Here is an 18,889-nt window from a genome sequence, read left to right as displayed (position 1 = left end):
AAAAAAGAAAGACAAGCATTCCACCTGTTACAAATTTGTCAAGGCACTAAAAAAAATTTGCGGAAAGCTTGGACAACATTGAGAAAATTCGATTCAATCTATAATTTATTCCTTAATAAAACAATGTATTTTAACCTTTTAACTTCAAAATGTAGTATGTTGATATTTTAACTCTTCAAAATATATCATATTAATTTTTTCATCTAATTAACAACAGAAAAATTCAAAAATTAATTATTAAATTCGTCGAAAGATTAATGATCTTGGAGGCAATTCGAGGGGGTCAACGAGGAAGCATTTTAACTTGGGACACACCTTTGTAGGAGACACGCCACATATCGATCCAAAATCTTTCATCACATGATTCTCAACACTCCCCTAGTGTGGGTCTATACACAATGCTCTCCCTCATGTGGAAGCTCTCTTGGAGGCAATTCGAGGGGGTCAATGAGGGAACATCTTAACTTGGGACACACATTTGTGAGAGACACATCACATATCCACCCAAAACCCTAAGGTAATAGGTGTGTGAGTTCTCTCACTTATAAAGTGTACATTCTTCTCTTTTCTAATCAATATGGAACTTCTTCCTCACACTTGAGATAGTTAAAAAATCAATGTGGTATTTTTTAAATTAAAATGCCAAAATAAATCTTAAATTAACCTACGCTAAAAAAAAACTATTAACCCATATTTATTTTATCGATTTCTATTATGATCCGTTCTAGTTAATGGTATAATTGGTATTGTAATTTATTTTTTTTCTCAATATCTTTTTGGTACTGTATCTTAAAGTCAGGTTCATTTTGATCTTTTAACTTAAAAAAGTTTCATATTGCTACGTTAACTCTTCAAAATGTTTCATATTAATCCTTTTCGTCTTATTAGTGACAGAAAAATTTAAAAATTGATCGCTAAATTCATCGCTAATTAGACGAAAAGGATTAAAATGGTATTTTTTTTGAAGAGTTTAGGGACCAATATGACATTTTTTTAGGTTAAAGGGTTAAAATAAACTCTGATGTTAAGATACAGGACTAAAAAGGATATTAAACCCTTATTTTTGAAAAAGGATATTAAACCCTTATTTTTTTTAAAAGGATATTAAACCCTTAGTTTCTAAATGCAATTTTAGATTTTATCTCTCAATTAATACTTTTTCACCTGCAGTATCCAGCTCAAAGGACCAACTAATCCAATCCATGAGTCAATTCTGATATCAAGTGTTTTTAGCTTCCTTCCGATCACAGTTATGGGAGATCGGACTGTGGTTCTCTCTATCAAATTCAATGTCAATCACCACAAAACCAACTAACAATTGATAATATTTCTAATTTACTATTTCTCTCAGCAATACATTAAAAATAATTAATTTATATCAAGATAATTTAGTAAAATTATTATTCTCTTTCTTTCAATTATTATTTTTTTTCTTAATTTTTGTGTGTGAAAGAGTCAAATATTATACTTATTTTAAAAGAGAGAGGATATTGAATACTATCACCCTTTACAATGATATTAGAATATATGGATACATGTCAGTTTATGACGTCAAAAGGAAAAATCTATCAAGCACTCCCATAAGATGAATTTGGCATCCCAATGCATTTTGATTTTTGACAAATCTATCAAGCACTCCCATAAGATGAATTTGGCATCCCAATGTATTTTGATAATATTAATAATACTTCTATAATTTACTTTTCTCAATTTTATTATTTTAAAAAAATAAATACTTGTAAAAAAGGAAAAGGTTTATTTTTTTATTAGATATTTTAAAAAATATGGTAAAAAACTAAAAAAATAAAGTACCGATTTTTTAAAAATCCATTAAAATGCATAAAATGTATCCATTCCAATATCGACAGAAAAATCGGCACGTAGCGTATTTTATGCACAAATTTTGTGAAATACACACAACACTTAATCGGTATATAAAATTGAAAGTAGATTAAACAAGTAGCCAAAGCAATTGATATGGTTTATTGAACTACAATCGTTTTACACGAGTTGTGTAAGCAAATAATTTCAATACAATGAAAAATCTAGAATTTGTTTAAAATCCCAATCTAACAAAACACACTCGTATGAATGAAATCGCTATTAATGCAATAAATGTAACCACGTGTGATTCTAAGAAAGCAATAAACCTAACATGTAACCATACATAAAATTAAAGAGATATAGATAGAGAAGATTACACCATAATTTATATTGGTTCAGTGCTTTTGTCCTCGCTTGCGTCTAATCCAGTCTCCAAGGGTTGCTCATAAAAAAGTTGTTGTTCTTCCACTATGATTTTGACAAATTTTATAGAGATCTTTAGTACAATCACAATCCGAACAATGCCGAAAATATATATTTTTTAATCGAATCCTCGTTGACTTGTACAAAGTATCTAATACTAAGCTCTTGCAAAATTTTCACTCGAAATCGACTTAAATATTCCATCTTTGAAAATGTTGCTCCAAGTCTTTGTTCTACATCAATCTTTACTCAATCATACTGGTATCTTGAACCATGGTCTGTCTAAAGATGAGAAAATTTTCAACTTTGTTTATAGGCTTCCACACAGCTCTACCAAAGTAATTATGGAGAGAAGAACCTTTTTCTTTTCTGCTGGATTTTTCAATCTCAGCCACAACCACGCACACAGTTGCGAACCCCTGAAATCGTCAACATAATCTTCAAACAAAACGTTAATCACAATGATGATCTTCCTCGCATGTCTCACACCCTAATATGAGAGGTAGATCCAAACTACAATGGATGAGTAAGAGGCTAAAGATTGAAAGATTTCATTTGCAAAGCTCAAATCCGAATTCAAAATTCTTTTGAAAATTGAGAGAACAAGTGCGTTGTGAATTCTAAATCAAAAGTGGATGTGTATGTTTTTCAATATTGTGAATGGTTTTTGAGTAAAATGGTTTATATAGGTGATGGAAATATAATACAAAAATGAGAGAGAAATGTTGTTTGATTCGAGTCATAAGCAAAGAGTATGAGACGAGTCAAGATATCAAGTGATTTGAATCAAGACCTAAGAACCTGGAAAACCAGACTATGTGATTCGAGTCAAGCTTTCTATGATTCAAGTCAATAAACTCCCTTATTCAAATCACATTCATAGAACCAAAATCTAAAAACTACTACTTGCAATTGATTTGAGTCTAGTTCTTTGCAATTCTAATCAAACCTCTCAGATTCGAGTCATGGATTAATATGATTCAAATCACATTAACAAAACTAAATTATATGTTTCAAAATTGTGGTAAATTCGAGTCATGATATCTCTTATCTGAATCGCGATAACATAGAAGCAATTCTTGGCCATTGTGTAACTCTGATTTGAATCATGTAAGCAAGTGATTCGAATCACCCTTCCATAACCTTAATTTTTGCAAAACATGAAGAGTTTTTTAGAATCCAAACTTTTCATGACTTGAACCATTCTCAAATGAGATTCTTGGTACAAAACATCGACAAATAGACTAGAAGCATATTGCTCAGGCTAAAATTAAACAATTTGATTTATGCATACGTAAAAATGAATTAAGAACCCATCCCTAAGATGCACAATCATATGAGGAGACTCAATAACAATAGAAACAAAACCAAAAGATAAATGACAAGCAACAAACAAAATAAACTCTTAGGAGGAAAAGGCAACTTCATAGATGACTTGTTTGATTTGGATCATGATTTGATACATGTGATTTGAATAAAGTAATTACATGACTCGAACCATAGTTGATTTTTAAAAGGTTGTTTAATCATGATTCAAGTCATCCTATGTTATGATTCGCATCAATGGGATATTTAATTCAAATCACATACATCCTTGATTTAAATCACTATTACAATGCCAAACTCCATATTTGATTCAAATTAGATAGAGACTTGATGCAAATTAAATTTTAAAAACTCCTTATTTTAAGATTTCTAACTTGTCATTAAAAGCACGCATATTTTTGACTTTTATCAACTTGCTTTTTCTAAAAACAAATTGCAGTGGATTCAATCTTAAATAGTGAAGATCTATGGAATTGGAGCTGGATATGTAGGGGGTCCAATAATGGCGGTTATAGCCCTCAAAAGTTTTTCAATTGAAGTAGATGTTATTGATGTCTCTCTCCCTCAGGATATCAGCTTGGAACAGGGACAAACTCCTAATCTACAAACCCGACTTATAACAAAATATTCAACAATGTCGAGGAAAGAATCTCCTCTTCAGCACCGATGTAGAAAAACATATTTATGAAGCTGCTATAATACACATATTTATGAAGCTGCTATAATCTGTGGGAAATGTGGGATAGGAAATGTGGGACAATTGAATCCTTGTTTTTCTATCGCACTGGCATAGGAAATGTGGGATAAGATGCTTCTTGATCAAAAAGAAAGTCAAGGTCATTAACTGACCCACGACCCCTAGAAAACAAGGATTCAATTGTCCATCATTGATTGAGTGGACGGTGACCTTTTCCAAGAAAATCATAGGCCCTAAAGGCCTTTATGAATACATCTTCCCTCAAGGAGAAAATGACAGATCTTAAGCCATACACATTCTTTACACCTCAAAGAGCACAGCTCTCACCATACTCTTCATATACGACTGACCATAACCATATGCTTGCTCCCAAGCCTCAACGATCACTAGCAAAGCCTTTCACCCCACTTGAAAAGGACTCTTAAAATACCTCAAAATACCACCTTACAGGCCTTATCGCTGTCGTGGGCAAGCTCTAACCACCATATCGTGTTATAAACCTACTAAGGCCTCTAAGTCTCCTACCCTTGCATGGAGAACACATACACATGTACTTTTTGACCATTACACAATTTAAGAAGCCTATATCTCATCAACTACTCAAGCACATACTTAGGCGTTATCACCTCATTCAAGAGATGATAGATAAAGGATATACGAAGATATGCAAAGTACCATCACTTGAAAATGTCGTCGACCATTGACAGAGCTTCTTTAGCATGAGAACAATGATTAACATACTAAATATACGGGTATTAAGTATATGTCTGATTGATTCTAATATTGGTGGGAGGTTGTTGATGTAATAACTAGAGGGCAACAATTTTATTAGAACTCGATACGTGTATCGAATTATCTATTAACAATAATAAGGTATTTTTTTATTATTCTTTTTTTTCTTTCAAATTAACGAAGTCTCTAGAATAGTTTGTTTGATGAAACACTAAGTATGACTTAATTGTGAGACCCCATTAAACATAAGGATAATATATTCTTAAAGTATTTGTAGTCAAGCTTTAGTGTAAATTGAAATAATATTAAAGTGTATAGACCATTATTTGGATAGACTGAGGATCACAACTCATAAATCATGGATAAGAGTTATGAAGTCTTCACATATGCATAAATATTAGGAGTAATATTTATAATGAATTGACCTTCCATGAAAATATTACATAAAGTATTATATAAGTGTTCGTAAGTTATTTCCATAATAATAGTGGTGTATATCGCCCTTTTATTTGAAATTAATATAGACTTTATACGTGAATTCAAGTACTTTTTCGAAGCCACCTTTTTCGAAGCTACTTGATTTGGACTCACCCTCTCTCGTCCAAGACTCGAGGTCTGGAGCATGGATAAATGGTAGATGACTCGATAGAGAAAATCTAATAGCAGGTGATCCAACGGTTCTTAAACTAAGCTCTGATATCATATTAAGAAATGTGGTTAGGTCCGATTCATTCCTACAAAAACGACTTATGGGGTGAAGATTGTCCAAACTTATAAACACGTGTTCAGACCATATATTGTCTGATGTGAAACTCTTAATACAGATTCAATTCTTCGTAATTTTATAGACTAAATTCATTAATAAAAAATATTTAATGACTTAAATAAATTAAAAAGCATATTTAAAGCCTAAAATAGCAAATAAAAGTGTTATTTAAAGATGTATTTGTAATTTCAATGCATTCAAGAACTACAATGAGAAAGTCTCACATATTCAATCATCATAATTATTATTATTATTATTATTATTATTATTATTATTATTATTATTATTGTTGTTGTTATTATTATTATTATTATTATTATTATTATTATTATTATTATTATTATTATTATTTCTGATAAGAATAATAATACAATTATTTTTAAAAATAGATCGAGTCAAAAGCATTGTAAAAGTAAAAGTAACTATTGCTAAAGCTCTAGTCAAATTATCCACACCAGAGATTAGGGGCATCTTAAAGTCCATAAAGTTAAACAACGTGTTTGGCGGGCTTGAATATAACATGGAACATATGATGGCAGTATGATACTTAATTGATTGAATAATGCTAGAAAGTGTTGCAGAACAACTAGTTAAATAAGACAAGTCAAAATCAAGTTGGCTTCTTGGATACTTCAAATATTGCTACTAATTCAACACCGAAAAATGATTGATGCAGTTGTGAAAGTAAGCTTTACCAAAGTGTGACTGAAGAATAAACTACAACAGTGATGATATCATGATAGATACGACTCCCATTGAAGTGTACCTGCAAAAATATGCTTCTTGTCCCAATGCTTTTGAACTGTTGTTGCATAGTGGAATTCACTAATTTTCACATAAACCAAGTTGCTTCGATACAAATAAAATAGGCATATAAGATAAACGTAGAAAACAATATAATCACCTTGCTAAAAACATACTCCATCAACGATACTTTCAAGGCAAGGCAACTAGCTTCCACTTCTTTTGAACAGTGCACATTTTATGTTTTTAATCTCAAAATACAGTGATGTCTGGCAAGTAAAAGTGCAGTTCAACTGCATCTCGAATGAAAAATCAAGAGAAAGAGAATGATATGGTGGAACCTACAAGGAGACACAACTTTCAGTACAATGGCAGCGACTTGTACGACTCGTTTGAGTTCAAACAGATGACCATACAACTCAACAAGGCCTTTGAGAACTCAAGTGCATCTTCACCAGCTTGCCATGAAATGAAGCACAAACTCAACAAGACCATTTATGGCTCTGGTGCCTCGTTGCCAGACTTGTACGACTCGTTTGAGTTCGAACAGATGACCATACAACTCAACAAGGCCATTGAGAACTCAACTGCATCTACACCAGCTTGCCAAGAAATGAAGCATAAACTCAACAAGACCATTCATGGCTCTGGTGCCTCATTGCCAGACTTGTACGACTCGTTTGAGTTCAAACAGACGACCATACAACTCAACAAGGCCATTGAGAACTCAAGTGCATCTACACCAGCTCGCCAAGAGATGAAGCACAAACTCAACAAGACCATTCATGGCTCTGGTGCCTCATCACCAGCTTATGTCTTCCACCTAAATTCTCCCTTTTTTCGGCATCACCTGAACCGTGTCTATAAAGAAAGTAATAAGACACCAAGAATGATTTCATGTCCACGAGTCGCAGACAAACAAGCAGGTGGAAGAGGAATAAGAGAAAAGGGTTTCGTCACTCGTCTATGGTTGAAGGTTAAAAAAGGTTTGCTATGGAAAAAACATGAAAGTGAAGAAGGGAGAAATCGACCTTCAAAAGAATATTGACAAGGTCTTCCTGTAAATAGTAAACTTCCAGAGCCAATTGTAATGTAAAGGTAATACCAAAACCTTGTATCGAGAAAGTTCTCAAGAGCTATATATAACAGGTCGTACTCTTTTCCTTCAAAAAAAGGTGTAAAAGTAAAATCATAATCCTCTTCTCACAGTGGAATCCATAAAAAATAGATATTCCAGACATTGTTGAATATGTCATGTTACAGTTGAAAAATATTGCACATGTATTTCAACCCCAATGACCAATCAACTTAGAAGCTATATGATTTCATTCTTTCTATTGATGTGTAGTATTCATAATATACAAGCCTACTTCAGGAGCGGCGAGCAGTTTAGACACAATTTTTGAAAAGGAAAATACATGAAGTGTGCAAAACGTACTCTAAATAACTGCTACAAAATCTGTAATCACAAGGTGTAAAGGAGAAAATTTCTAGGACAGCCTGAGTGCCATTTCATGAAGAAGAGCTCGCTTTTGTGAAGCATTAATTACATTATTGGTTTCAGCATTCTCAAGCACATCAGTGATCATTGCAGCTGCATGACCAAGAGGTTCCTCAGCCGCCCTCTTCAACATGAAGGCCTGAACAGCCACAAAAATTAATAAACAAAACTGTTCACAGTAAGAAAGAAGATGATACAAACTTATATCCTATCACACTTAAATTTTCTTGGCAGCACTAAGCATTTCCTGAGATGTAGGAAGTGTCAAATTTCAGTAGAAGGCAACATTTTCACTGCAGAAAACATTAAAATGGGCAAATATATCCCCACCAACTTGTGCAGGATTGCAGACACGTTGAAATTCAGTTATATAGTAAGAAAAAAGACTTGAGGGCATGAAATGTAAAGCAGGGAATAGGTAACAAAGTAGGAGGTTGTACTGCCAGTAATGTACAATGGGGATGGGGAAGTTTGAAAATGATAACCTGGCCATGATGAGCTATGGAAACTGTACAGGGTTCCTGAAACCAAGGTTCTCCATCAATTTGAACAGGAAACTTAGCAAACAATTGTATCTTAATTGACTGTCCTTGTGCAAGTCTTCGAGCTCGAGAGAGCCCAACCTATATTGACAAAACAATAGACAGGATTTGAGTATCCACGGTTTCATAATTTGAATTCCATAAAACTTAAGCTAGACAAACATATCATGTCTCAGTCGTAATCAAAACTCAAGCATGCCATTTTAAAACTAAAGAGAGGTTAAAGACTGAAAATATGAAATAAGGTAGAAGTAACAGAGGTCACCGACTAAATACAATTATACAACTGAGATGGATGGGGAGATTGCTCCATTAAAAAAATTATTAAAAAATGAACATTCAAGCTCTAGTTCTATAATCCAGAGCATTCTTGAAAATAGTTCAAGTAAGGTTTTTTAAAAAGGTTAGTCAGCTGCATACTTTTTAAATCAGTGTTAAATCCCAAGTAAGACCCTTCCATTATAAGGCAATGTGAATCCTAAAATTGTACATCACTAGAATGGGGATGATATTCATTTTTACCTGAAGCTTCCCTAGGTGCCATGTTCCAGATATGCTCACAACTTCAAGTATCTTGTCGTGCATAGATTGTGGATCAAAATTATCATAATTCTCATCTTCATTTTGCCACAAATCTACACCTCCCATGTAGCTTCCAATATTTGCAACAAGGACCCCTTCAGCATCCTGGATCGAATTGAAAACCAAATTGAACAATTCAGAAAAGGGTCTAGCTCTTATATTTGGTGGAGGTAGGTAGCTTATAATACATAGGAAACTAAAACAAATTCTAGTACAAAAGTTTGAGTCTCCAAACATGAGTCTGAATCCCCCCTCTGTTGAAAAAGACAAAAACTTAGCAAACACACCCGCTGAATTGAATTTTAACATGATAAGATATAGCCCCTTGGATTATCTATTTATCAAAAGGTCAACCCCATGCTATCATAAGAAAGGTAAACACAATGCAAGATTTACACTTTTGGTTACCCTTATGCTAAACATAGAAAGGAGTAAAAGTGTAAGTAAATGACTCAGAAAATTTACCGGCTTGCTAATATCATATAATTAGAGTCAGTCACACAAATTAAAGCAATTTATTATTATACTCTCAACAGCTACACATGAAAACAGAGAAATGTTAAATAAATAACTATATAAAATAACTATATAAATAAATAAATAAATAAAGACCTATTATTCTTAAAAAACTCACCTCAGGGACCTCAATTTCAACTCCATCCACCACAACACGAATCTGCCAAGGGAAATCCTCAAATGTCCTATCCATTATGCTTTTAGCACCTTCTCTTGCATATAGAACTTTATTCATAAACTGCATATGTTAAGAGTAAATTCAGCATTGAACCTAAAAGTTCCAATACACTGAATATCATCGTAGGCTTGTTAAGATAACCGATGGAACAGTACAGTTAACAGCAAGTGTGAAATTGAAGCATGTACTTCAAGTTTGACGACAAGATTTAGGAAGTACAAGTTGGAGTTCTAATCAAATGGGAGGACCTGCAAGATTTGAAAATTCATGGAAATGGACCAAAAGATTGCAAGAAGAGTGGCCTTCCTTTCATCTTGAAAAAAATGTAAAGGCTGTGGGGGAGTTACCAGTATTATTTGAGGAATAACTCAGTAGATTTATCCAATTAAAGGGTATGCTCCGGTTATCTTATTCTATTTGGTGGCCTCTTCAAACAGTTAACTGAAGGTTAGATCAGCCATTGTTTTTCTAGGTGGCCACTGCTCTCTTTTATATGTCTGGTTCAATTTACTTCTGGCTCAGCTCCAGGAGCTGGTTCGAATAAGGTTTTACATGATGAAGGTCTGGAGGAGGTGGTTCAACGTGATTCTGGGCACTGGTTCAGCTTCTTCTCCTTTCTTATGAAAAATGGTTATGGTAATCTGGCTTGAATGATTTGAAAAGATGATTATATTTTGGCTTGGATAATTTCCTAGATTAAATATCAATAGTTGTACTATTCCCTTTCATGTTCTAGGTTGTTGTTTTGACAACACCTTTTGATTCTTTTCTATTTGGAGTTGTTAATTTGTTACTATAGCTTAAGTTGTGAATGGTCACTCGTCACATCACATGTGGCTTTCTTATGCATTTGCAAAAATAATAGAGGATGTGGTTTTATACAACACACCAAAAATAATAACAAATACTTTTATACCAGTACCATTCAATCAGCCCAGCTGCCTATTTCAATAAACTTTCCATTTTCTTGAATTGAAGCTTCACAGTAATAATAAGATGCATCACATTAAAGAAGGTACACTAGTGATTCCCTTACATCATCCTTTGATTTATTTTTTTTAAATGGATGATAGAGATCAAATTTGCTAATTTCTAATCATTATTATCCATTATTTTTATTATAATCTGATGGCCATGAGGAAAACACTGGTGACCCTATTTTTGTTGGGATCGTGTTAGATGCTAACCTTAATACGCCAAGCAACTCAAAATCCATTACAAATTAGATATATAATACCTGGTTATAAAACTTCTCTGGATTTTCCTCCCGCAGATTATGGATGTCCAAAGCAACCTTTGCATCACAACCAATTCCTAAAACCAAATACTTGTTAGATACAAAACTAGTAATGATAAGGCAAATGTAGCTATAACTTGAAAATCAGCAGATGATTTAGTCTAATAAAAATCAAGATGAATGCGTCTAACATCTAATTCAGTATTCAAAATAAAGGCTGATGATAACTGATAGAGAATAATAACTTATATTGATTCAAGTACATTCATGAGAATACAGTCGAAATGGTGCCTGAGTTGAATGCTCAAATCTACATAAGCTAAACCTTTGATTCGGCTCCTCTGAAATTCAAATGAGGGATGCTCTTTAGAGGATAAAGGGCAGAATCAAGGCATTCATAATGCCTTACATTCGCAAGTATTCCATAATAATTTTCAAAATTCCAGACAATAATCACAACTAACGCATTTAAAGCATTAAAGGTACCGAATCCCTGAACCTCATTTCAACTATCCAACACAGTCAGAGTAGAATCGAAGTTGACAAAATAAAAATGTAACTCGTCCGGTTCAATGCGCAATTCAAAACAAATAAACAGACACTTCAATTTGTACCAACCATACTCAGATACAAACTAGAGTACCAGACCGTGACATAAAGCTCTAAAGGCATCTCTCCCATCATGTATAATATAATCAACCCAACCCTACCCACCACCCAAAAGGAACTAGCTCTTTGGTGAAGTTTATGAACCTGACTTACCAAATGTTTCAAACCAATACAATTAAATGTAATTCATAGTAACCTTGAGAAAATGCATTCACGTACCAAGATAATTATTCATAAACTTTGGTGGTTGGAGCTGTTGCTTTCCTTGTGGACTACTGATTGTTACCTTCCACCGGTCAAGAATAGTAACCGCAGCTTGTTCTATATGATGCAAAACTGTGGTAAGGCCCCCTTGCCTCTCCACTGGACCCAAGCTACCTCCCCAAGAGAGAACTCTAGCGAGATCATTTCCAGTACCGGCGGGAAGAATGGCAACTGGGGGAGGGGAATCAAAATTTTGTTTTTCTATTGCATTCAGAACCCAACCAACAGTACCATCTCCACCACATACAAGGACTCTGAAGTGAGGCACCTTTCTAAATAAGTAAAGTCCCATCTCTGGCCCCTGAGATGAGCTCAATTCAAATACCTAGACAAAACGAAGGAAACTCAATAATCACATCATATTGTATAAGTTTTCACAAAAAGTGTGAGAATTATTTTCTTCTTTTTTAGGAGTCTTTCATGTGTGCCACTAGAAGATGTCAACATTGTAGTAATTTTGTTATGCATACATAATTTCATTAAAAAATGGATGAGTACTTGATGGACATTTGTGGCCTATTAGCCCCAATGCATAATTCAAGAGAACAGAAAAATAAAAGCCTACAAAAATTGCAGCGAAGAACACTGAAAGCAACAAACAAAAATCCAAATGATAACCAGATGTTGTAATATGTAGCAGAGTAACAAACCTGAACAGGATTTAAAAGAATATTCAGACGCAGCCTAAGTGAGTCTCCTCGCTGGGCCCCGCTCTTTTTGTTGATAAAAACTAGCAACGGTCTTGCATCTGGAGGCAAACCAGTCAACTCATAATTCTGTTTCACTCCTGACACCTGGGAATCCTCCTTCTGATTTATAGATGAATTGCGCCTAAAACTGGGTTTTCTGTCCATCTTATTATCTACTTCACTATCTTGTTGTTGAACCTCTTCATTTGATGCAACACTATTTTTTTCCTCTGTTATATGATGACCATTAACTATTTGATGAGAATCAGCAGTGCTTTCTGTGGATATTTCACCAGTGCTCTCACTATTCCCAGATTCAACCTGTGTTTCACTTCCGTGTTTGTACTTTTTGCTCTGGCTCCTAATACTTGCTCGAACTGAAGATGCTATCTCATTTGCACCATGGGTAATTGAGCTAAGAAAACTACCTGGCAAGTTCCGGTTGAATTCCTTCACATGCAGAGGAGACAGTATTAATCTTTTAAAAGGGCCCAGATCACATATATCACCCGTTTCATTAGACATTGAACCATGACAATCAACGTGTACTAAACGTTGACACCACAAGCAGTACCATATAGGTGAACCACTGAGGAAGGTCCCACCACACGTCTCTTCACAGTAACTACAGAAAGTAGGTTCATCGGGCTGGTCAGCTACATCTGTCCAACGAACAGCCCACTGGTGTGAGACATGCTCAAATCCAATCATAGAAACACACTTACAGTCCTTATGTGCACTAGAAGAACAACTTAAATGAGCTACAGCACCACAAATACCGCACCGGTGGATAAAACTGTCTGAAGCTACTATAGGACCTAGAGTTTGAGAAGGTGATATGGATTTAAAACATACACAACAGTTCGAATTCTTAGCACGAGATACAGATTCTAGATCCCAAGTATGAGGGGCCACCGGAACTTTATGCTTTGCCTTTGGGTTTTTCTTAGATCTAGCTATAGCTTTCATCCAACTTAGATTAATATTTCTCCTCCACTGAAAAGTCGTATAGAAGATCGTCAAAATTCCAACCATGGCAGCAACTAAGCATGATATAATGAAAATACGGTCCGTTGGATTCTTCGCACTCCATGTGTTGAGAAACATCTCAAAATCTATATCGTCATCCATTCCGTAACTATATCGTTCCAAATTTTTTACCAGTATTGGACAATCAAGTTAACTATATTAAGCTCCTAACTGAACAAACAAGAATATGATATTACACCTCATGTATCATTCCTCACCAAAACTCATATGTAGGCAATGAAATGCTGTGCAATATATAACCACTGAACCTTACTTGTCTAAGAAAACGTATTGAATAAGAAACCCATTCCTCATCCCCAAATTTACTCCAAAACATCTTCTGCTAAATCTCTGTTTGATAACTTCAAATTTCCAATTCCCGTAAGGGTATAAACAACAATCATACAAAATACCTGTACCAAAACAAAATTAAAAAAAAAAAAAAGGAAAGTTCAATTTTCTAACCAATTGACGCAACTAAGCTTTCTTAATCTTCATCAATCAGTATATTTGAAATAGAAAGTTCCATTTTAAAAAAATATATATATATCAACAAAGCAAGGAAAGCACATAATTGGCACAAAATTTAGAAAACCAGATTTGATCAATTGGTATATTGTGAAATGAACAAAAGTAGCTTACAGTGGCGGTTGCGGTTGCGGTAGCGAGATCGAGATGGATATAATGGATTGGAAGAAACCCTAGTTGATCGATCGAGAGAGTTATAGTTTGGGAATGATCAAGCGAAACTGCAAAAGAAGAGAATGCGTGCAAATCTCACAGCACAACGTTGCTTTTTCTTAACAGGGGAGGAAAGAAAATATTTATATTTAATTTATTTGTTTATATTTTTAAGAAAAAACGGAAAACAAAAAACTAGATTGATTTATTTCTTCTATATTTTGTTCGTTCAGAAAGAAAAGAAAAATATGAATTTAATTGTGTACCAAAAAAAATAATAATTAAATGACACTATATATTATATTATATTATATATTATTATTGCGGAGATTCCATAGAGGAAGTGTGACCCACAAGAATTTATAAAAAAGAAAAAAGAAAAGTGCCCCACAAGAATCAAGACCGAATCCGATTCTTAGACCTTCGAGTGGGTGGTATATTATACTTATATTTAAGATTAAGACTGATCATAAAACCGGTGTGAACCGGTTCTCCAAACCGGCCAGTAAAAACCGCCTTGTTTTGTAATTTAAAAAAAAAATACAAATACATAAAAATTACTAGCCCTTTTGCACGATCCAACTCAGCAACGCTTTCCCTCTCTCGCGCCGTCGGTCTCTTCCACTTCCTCACCTTCCGCCGCAACACAACCGTACTCCCACCCTCGCGTCGCTCCTCACGGCTCCATCGTTCTCAGTTTACAGAATTTCAGTCACAGGTAACAACGATTCTCTGTTGTTTCAGTAGTATGCATTCTAATACTTTTTATGCACTTTCATAGGAAATAAACTGTGAGCGCGTATTGTTTCATTTCTACTACAATGGAAACCCTAGAATCAGAACCATCGTCTCCTTCAACAACCATTCATTCCAAACCTCTAATCTCTTCTCCACTTCCCTCCTCAATGCTCAGACTCTGGAGACAAGCTGCCCAGCGCAATCTGAGGAACCAGTGGTCACAATTGGCATTGCTTAAGGATCAATGGTCCGATATTTCTACCACCGCAAGATCTTATGCTTCATCTCTCGTCAATGCTCATCTTTCTCAAAGGTATATAAATCCGTCTTATTCGTATCATATTGCCGATTTCATATTCCAAGCGAAAATTGATTTTGCATTCTGTAACGGAGTTCATTTTGCTTTCCAATTAAGCTTGATTCGTGCTCGAGCGTGTTCTTTTTTCTGTTTTATGTGTTTGGTGTGTAAGTTGCTTGTGGTTATGCTTTGTGATTGATGTAGGTACTTGCCTGATATGAAGTTGGGTGTTTTGAGCAATATGTCTGGTATAAGAAAGAGAGCTTGTTTTAAACTATTCAACCAGCAGGTATGCTTGATTTATGTATTGCTTCTCCTTTTTCATGTAGTTTTGCAAATCATGGTTAACAGTTTTAATTGAATTTGGAATTGATTTTAAGTGAAATCTTTGCGTTTAGATTTTAAGCTATTCTGAATACCACTTGATGACCTCAAGATGCATTTCATAGTACCCTTTGTTAGGGGAAAAAGAAAGTAGCTTTTTGTAATTAAAAGTGAAATCAGGAAACAAAATCAATAGCATTTTCATAAACAGAACAAACTCTTATCCTCCCTATAGAAATGTTTATTATATTTACCGACTCTAATCAAATTTATTCTTTTGTCAAAAAAGAATAACCTTAAAATGTGTGGCACCGTTATATAGTGATGTGTTTGTTTCACCTGTTCCAGAAACTTCAGAGGAGCCAATTATTGCAGTCTTATAAGGACATGGTATGCTCTAGTCTACATCTTATTGTATTTCAACTTGATATATGCAAAGAAATGGAGTAAACATACAAAATTTGGTATGTGTAATCATTTAAACTGCTCATTTATCAAAAAAACACTAGTATTACAGATTCCATTCAATTATATTTCCAATGATTTCCACATTTTTTCAAGGAAGGTGAAAAAACAGACATGTAATGAAAAATGGAACTTTGCAATTTAATAATCATTTCTAGAGTGGATATATTCGTGCATTTTCACTGTGACTTTAGGTGGGCGTTGTAAGTAAAATGGTCAATGTTAGCAGATCAATGAAGTGTTTTTTCAGAAGATCAAACAATAGTTCACTGTTACAATTTTCCCATTACTATAAAGACCAGAGTGACTCTGGAGATAGTGGAGATGGTGGTGGAGTTCCAGTATTCGCATTCTTCTCAATCTCTTCGCATGGTATGATAACACTAACAATTTTAAAATTTTGCATCAATTATTTTAATGATAATAGGTATATGTTCTTGTAACTGAAGACCACTGTTAACTTTTTTTGTATGTTTTCAAATTTTCTGTTTATTTATGGATATATCTTCATTAAATGACGACTGATTAGATCTAGCTTGGAATAGATATATATTGTATAAACATTTAACCCCTTAAAAGAAATATTTTTTTCATTTTGAATAGGGTGGGATCAACTACATTGATCAAACAATATTATAATGTCCTCTCAAGAATCTTGTTAATGATAGACTGTTTCCAAATCCTTCATAATGCTTCAATGCTTAGTTTTTCCCCGAGCAAATAGAGATTACTTGAAAATTTCTCACGAGTTAGAATTCACATGCCTTCTGCTAAACTGACATTCCTTATTCATTTAAATAGAAGTCACATGCTTCCAAATCTCGTCTCCACAGTGCTAACTTTCAATTTAAGTCTTCTTTCGACTTCATAATTAAGACTGTATAATGTGGAAAAAAAACATTGAGACTGTTTCACTTCCTCTCCCTTCCATTAAGTTGGGCAGAAAAATGTAAATATAATCCAAGTTGGACTACATGCTTGTTTTGTCTTTATGATAGAATTGCCAATTACTAAATGCACCATGCATGGTTAACAATTATTGAGGTTTTGGCTAGTCCAGATGAAGTAGATTGTGAAACTACTAATGAGAAAAGCATAAATGAAAGCTAGAAAACACTTGAATTGTGGTTAGAAGTTCCACCATTTTAGTTATCTCATAAAGGAATATTGAATAATAAAGTTTCTTTGTCTTCCTTAAATTTGTTTCCATATGACAGACAGATAAACATAAGGAGCTGAGTTTCCTGGCATATTATTTTCACATGAGTTATCTTAAATTTACTACTTTTGAAATATCAGAGAAATTGGTGGAGGAGCTGGTTCAGATGTTCAGATTGGAACTGTGTTTGAAGGTGAATTACAAATTCTGCAAGAATTTTACTTTGTTAAATTTTTTACACAGTCAATCAATCATAATAATTGATGATTTATTGTTTGACCGTGTAAAAGAATTTACACTGATGGTGCATCAAAACTAACTAACCTCTTTTTTCAATTGTTCTTTGTTTTCATTTTACATTGATTCCTGACTTTTTTTTTAAATTATTATTGGGGAACATATTTCACATGGGAAGCGCCTACTTGTTCTTGAATTTATGTTCATTGGTGATGATGCTTCACAAGTAAACCAGCTGCATTGGTCGTCTCAGATTTATGTTGATGAATTCAAAGATTTGAATGACTGCAATATGTTTTGTGAGGTGACTTGTGGACCAGTTCCACCAAGATTGAGGGAGGGGAAATCTGACATGGGTACTTTAAGATTCAGCAGCCAACCTAACCCGGAGGTCTTACAGGTTTTTTTCATACCCTATGTATATGCCCTTATATAGTAAAATATTGAGGTTTAAAATTTTCAGTTTGATATGAAGTTATCGATTTGATGAACCTTAATTGCCCTTCCATTCGAAGTGTAGATGAACCTTCTCAGGCATCTGCAAATTGCATGGACGGAACATTTTTAGTGTTAAAATGGAAAATTATCTTATGCCATTTTCTCTGGTATACAGTTTTTTGTAAACGTTTGGAAATGGGTTACTTTGCGGTTTGTCATTGACTCCTTGCTTTCAAGTGAAGAACAATAATAACCCCCCTAATAAAATGCACATAAAATAGTCTTTGTTTCTTTTTCTAGTATACGTTGTAGTTTATAATTTCCTCTGTTATGAGATTTATCTAATAGTAAATACAAATTATATCATAGGTTTATTTAACAACGTGGCTTGCAGGGGTGAACATAAACACTTCCAGGTAAAATTGTAATGATATTACTTATAATATATATAGTCTAAAATGCATCTCGTTTCTCACGAGTTCCTTCCCTCTCTTATTTCACAGGGTGAATGAAATATTTGAAGTTATTGGGGAGGAAATGCACGTTAGCATAGGTTAAATGATCTTATGAGCATGTTATTGGAGTTAGATTAAGTGGTTACACCTCAATGGCTCTTTTCAAACATTGTCGAGATTTAGAAAGAAGTCAAAGAAATGGAAAGAGATGTTCTTTGGTTGCTGTTGCAGAGTTGTTGTAAAAGGATTACCAACTCATGGAGATAGGTAGGTTTAGTGTGCTAAGTTTAGGGTTTTTGCTATGTGAATAAATTTTGTTCAAAGGTAAACTTAGCACGATGGGTGTCTGCATGGATACAAAACTGATTTCTTATATGCCGTGTCTGTCATGACCTTGAGGAAAGATTAGAATTTTATTTTTCATGAGAAATCAAA

The 18,889-nt window shown here is 34.0% G+C and overlaps 2 protein-coding genes across 4 annotated transcripts; one reads left to right on the top strand and one right to left on the bottom strand.

Annotated features, from left to right (window-relative positions):
• Positions 1-7,820: 7,820 nt before the first annotated feature.
• On the bottom strand, positions 7,821-14,497 carry LOC131634939 (diacylglycerol kinase 1). Of its 2 annotated transcripts, XM_058905573.1 has the most exons (9): positions 14,302-14,497; positions 13,934-14,072; positions 12,592-13,830; positions 11,897-12,266; positions 11,069-11,145; positions 9,772-9,891; positions 9,078-9,242; positions 8,499-8,636; positions 7,821-8,152 (listed from the first exon to the last, which is right to left on the bottom strand). In XM_058905573.1, exons 3-9 carry the CDS (start codon positions 13,759-13,761, stop codon positions 8,003-8,005), a joined length of 2,190 nt encoding a protein of 729 aa, XP_058761556.1. In that variant the 5' UTR covers positions 13,762-13,830; positions 13,934-14,072; positions 14,302-14,497; the 3' UTR covers positions 7,821-8,002. The 2 variants fall into 2 exon arrangements, with proteins under 2 accessions (XP_058761556.1, XP_058761550.1); XM_058905567.1 differs by having other exon boundaries at positions 12,592-14,072.
• Positions 14,498-14,878: 381 nt separating this feature from the next.
• LOC131634924 (uncharacterized) lies at positions 14,879-18,889 on the top strand. Of its 2 annotated transcripts, none has more exons than XM_058905558.1 (9): positions 14,879-15,058; positions 15,152-15,391; positions 15,581-15,665; positions 16,049-16,090; positions 16,360-16,537; positions 17,465-17,517; positions 17,740-17,961; positions 18,369-18,415; positions 18,503-18,889. In XM_058905558.1, exons 2-9 carry the CDS (start codon positions 15,162-15,164, stop codon positions 18,555-18,557), a joined length of 912 nt encoding a protein of 303 aa, XP_058761541.1. In that variant the 5' UTR covers positions 14,879-15,058; positions 15,152-15,161; the 3' UTR covers positions 18,558-18,889. The 2 variants fall into 2 exon arrangements, with proteins under 2 accessions (XP_058761541.1, XP_058761537.1); XM_058905554.1 differs by having other exon boundaries at positions 14,880-15,058; positions 15,122-15,391.

Source organism: Vicia villosa, linkage group LG1, assembly GCF_029867415.1.
Source record: "Vicia villosa cultivar HV-30 ecotype Madison, WI linkage group LG1, Vvil1.0, whole genome shotgun sequence".
Lineage (NCBI taxonomy): Eukaryota > Viridiplantae > Streptophyta > Magnoliopsida > Fabales > Fabaceae > Vicia > Vicia villosa.
This window is presented reverse-complemented; position numbering and strand designations above follow the sequence as displayed.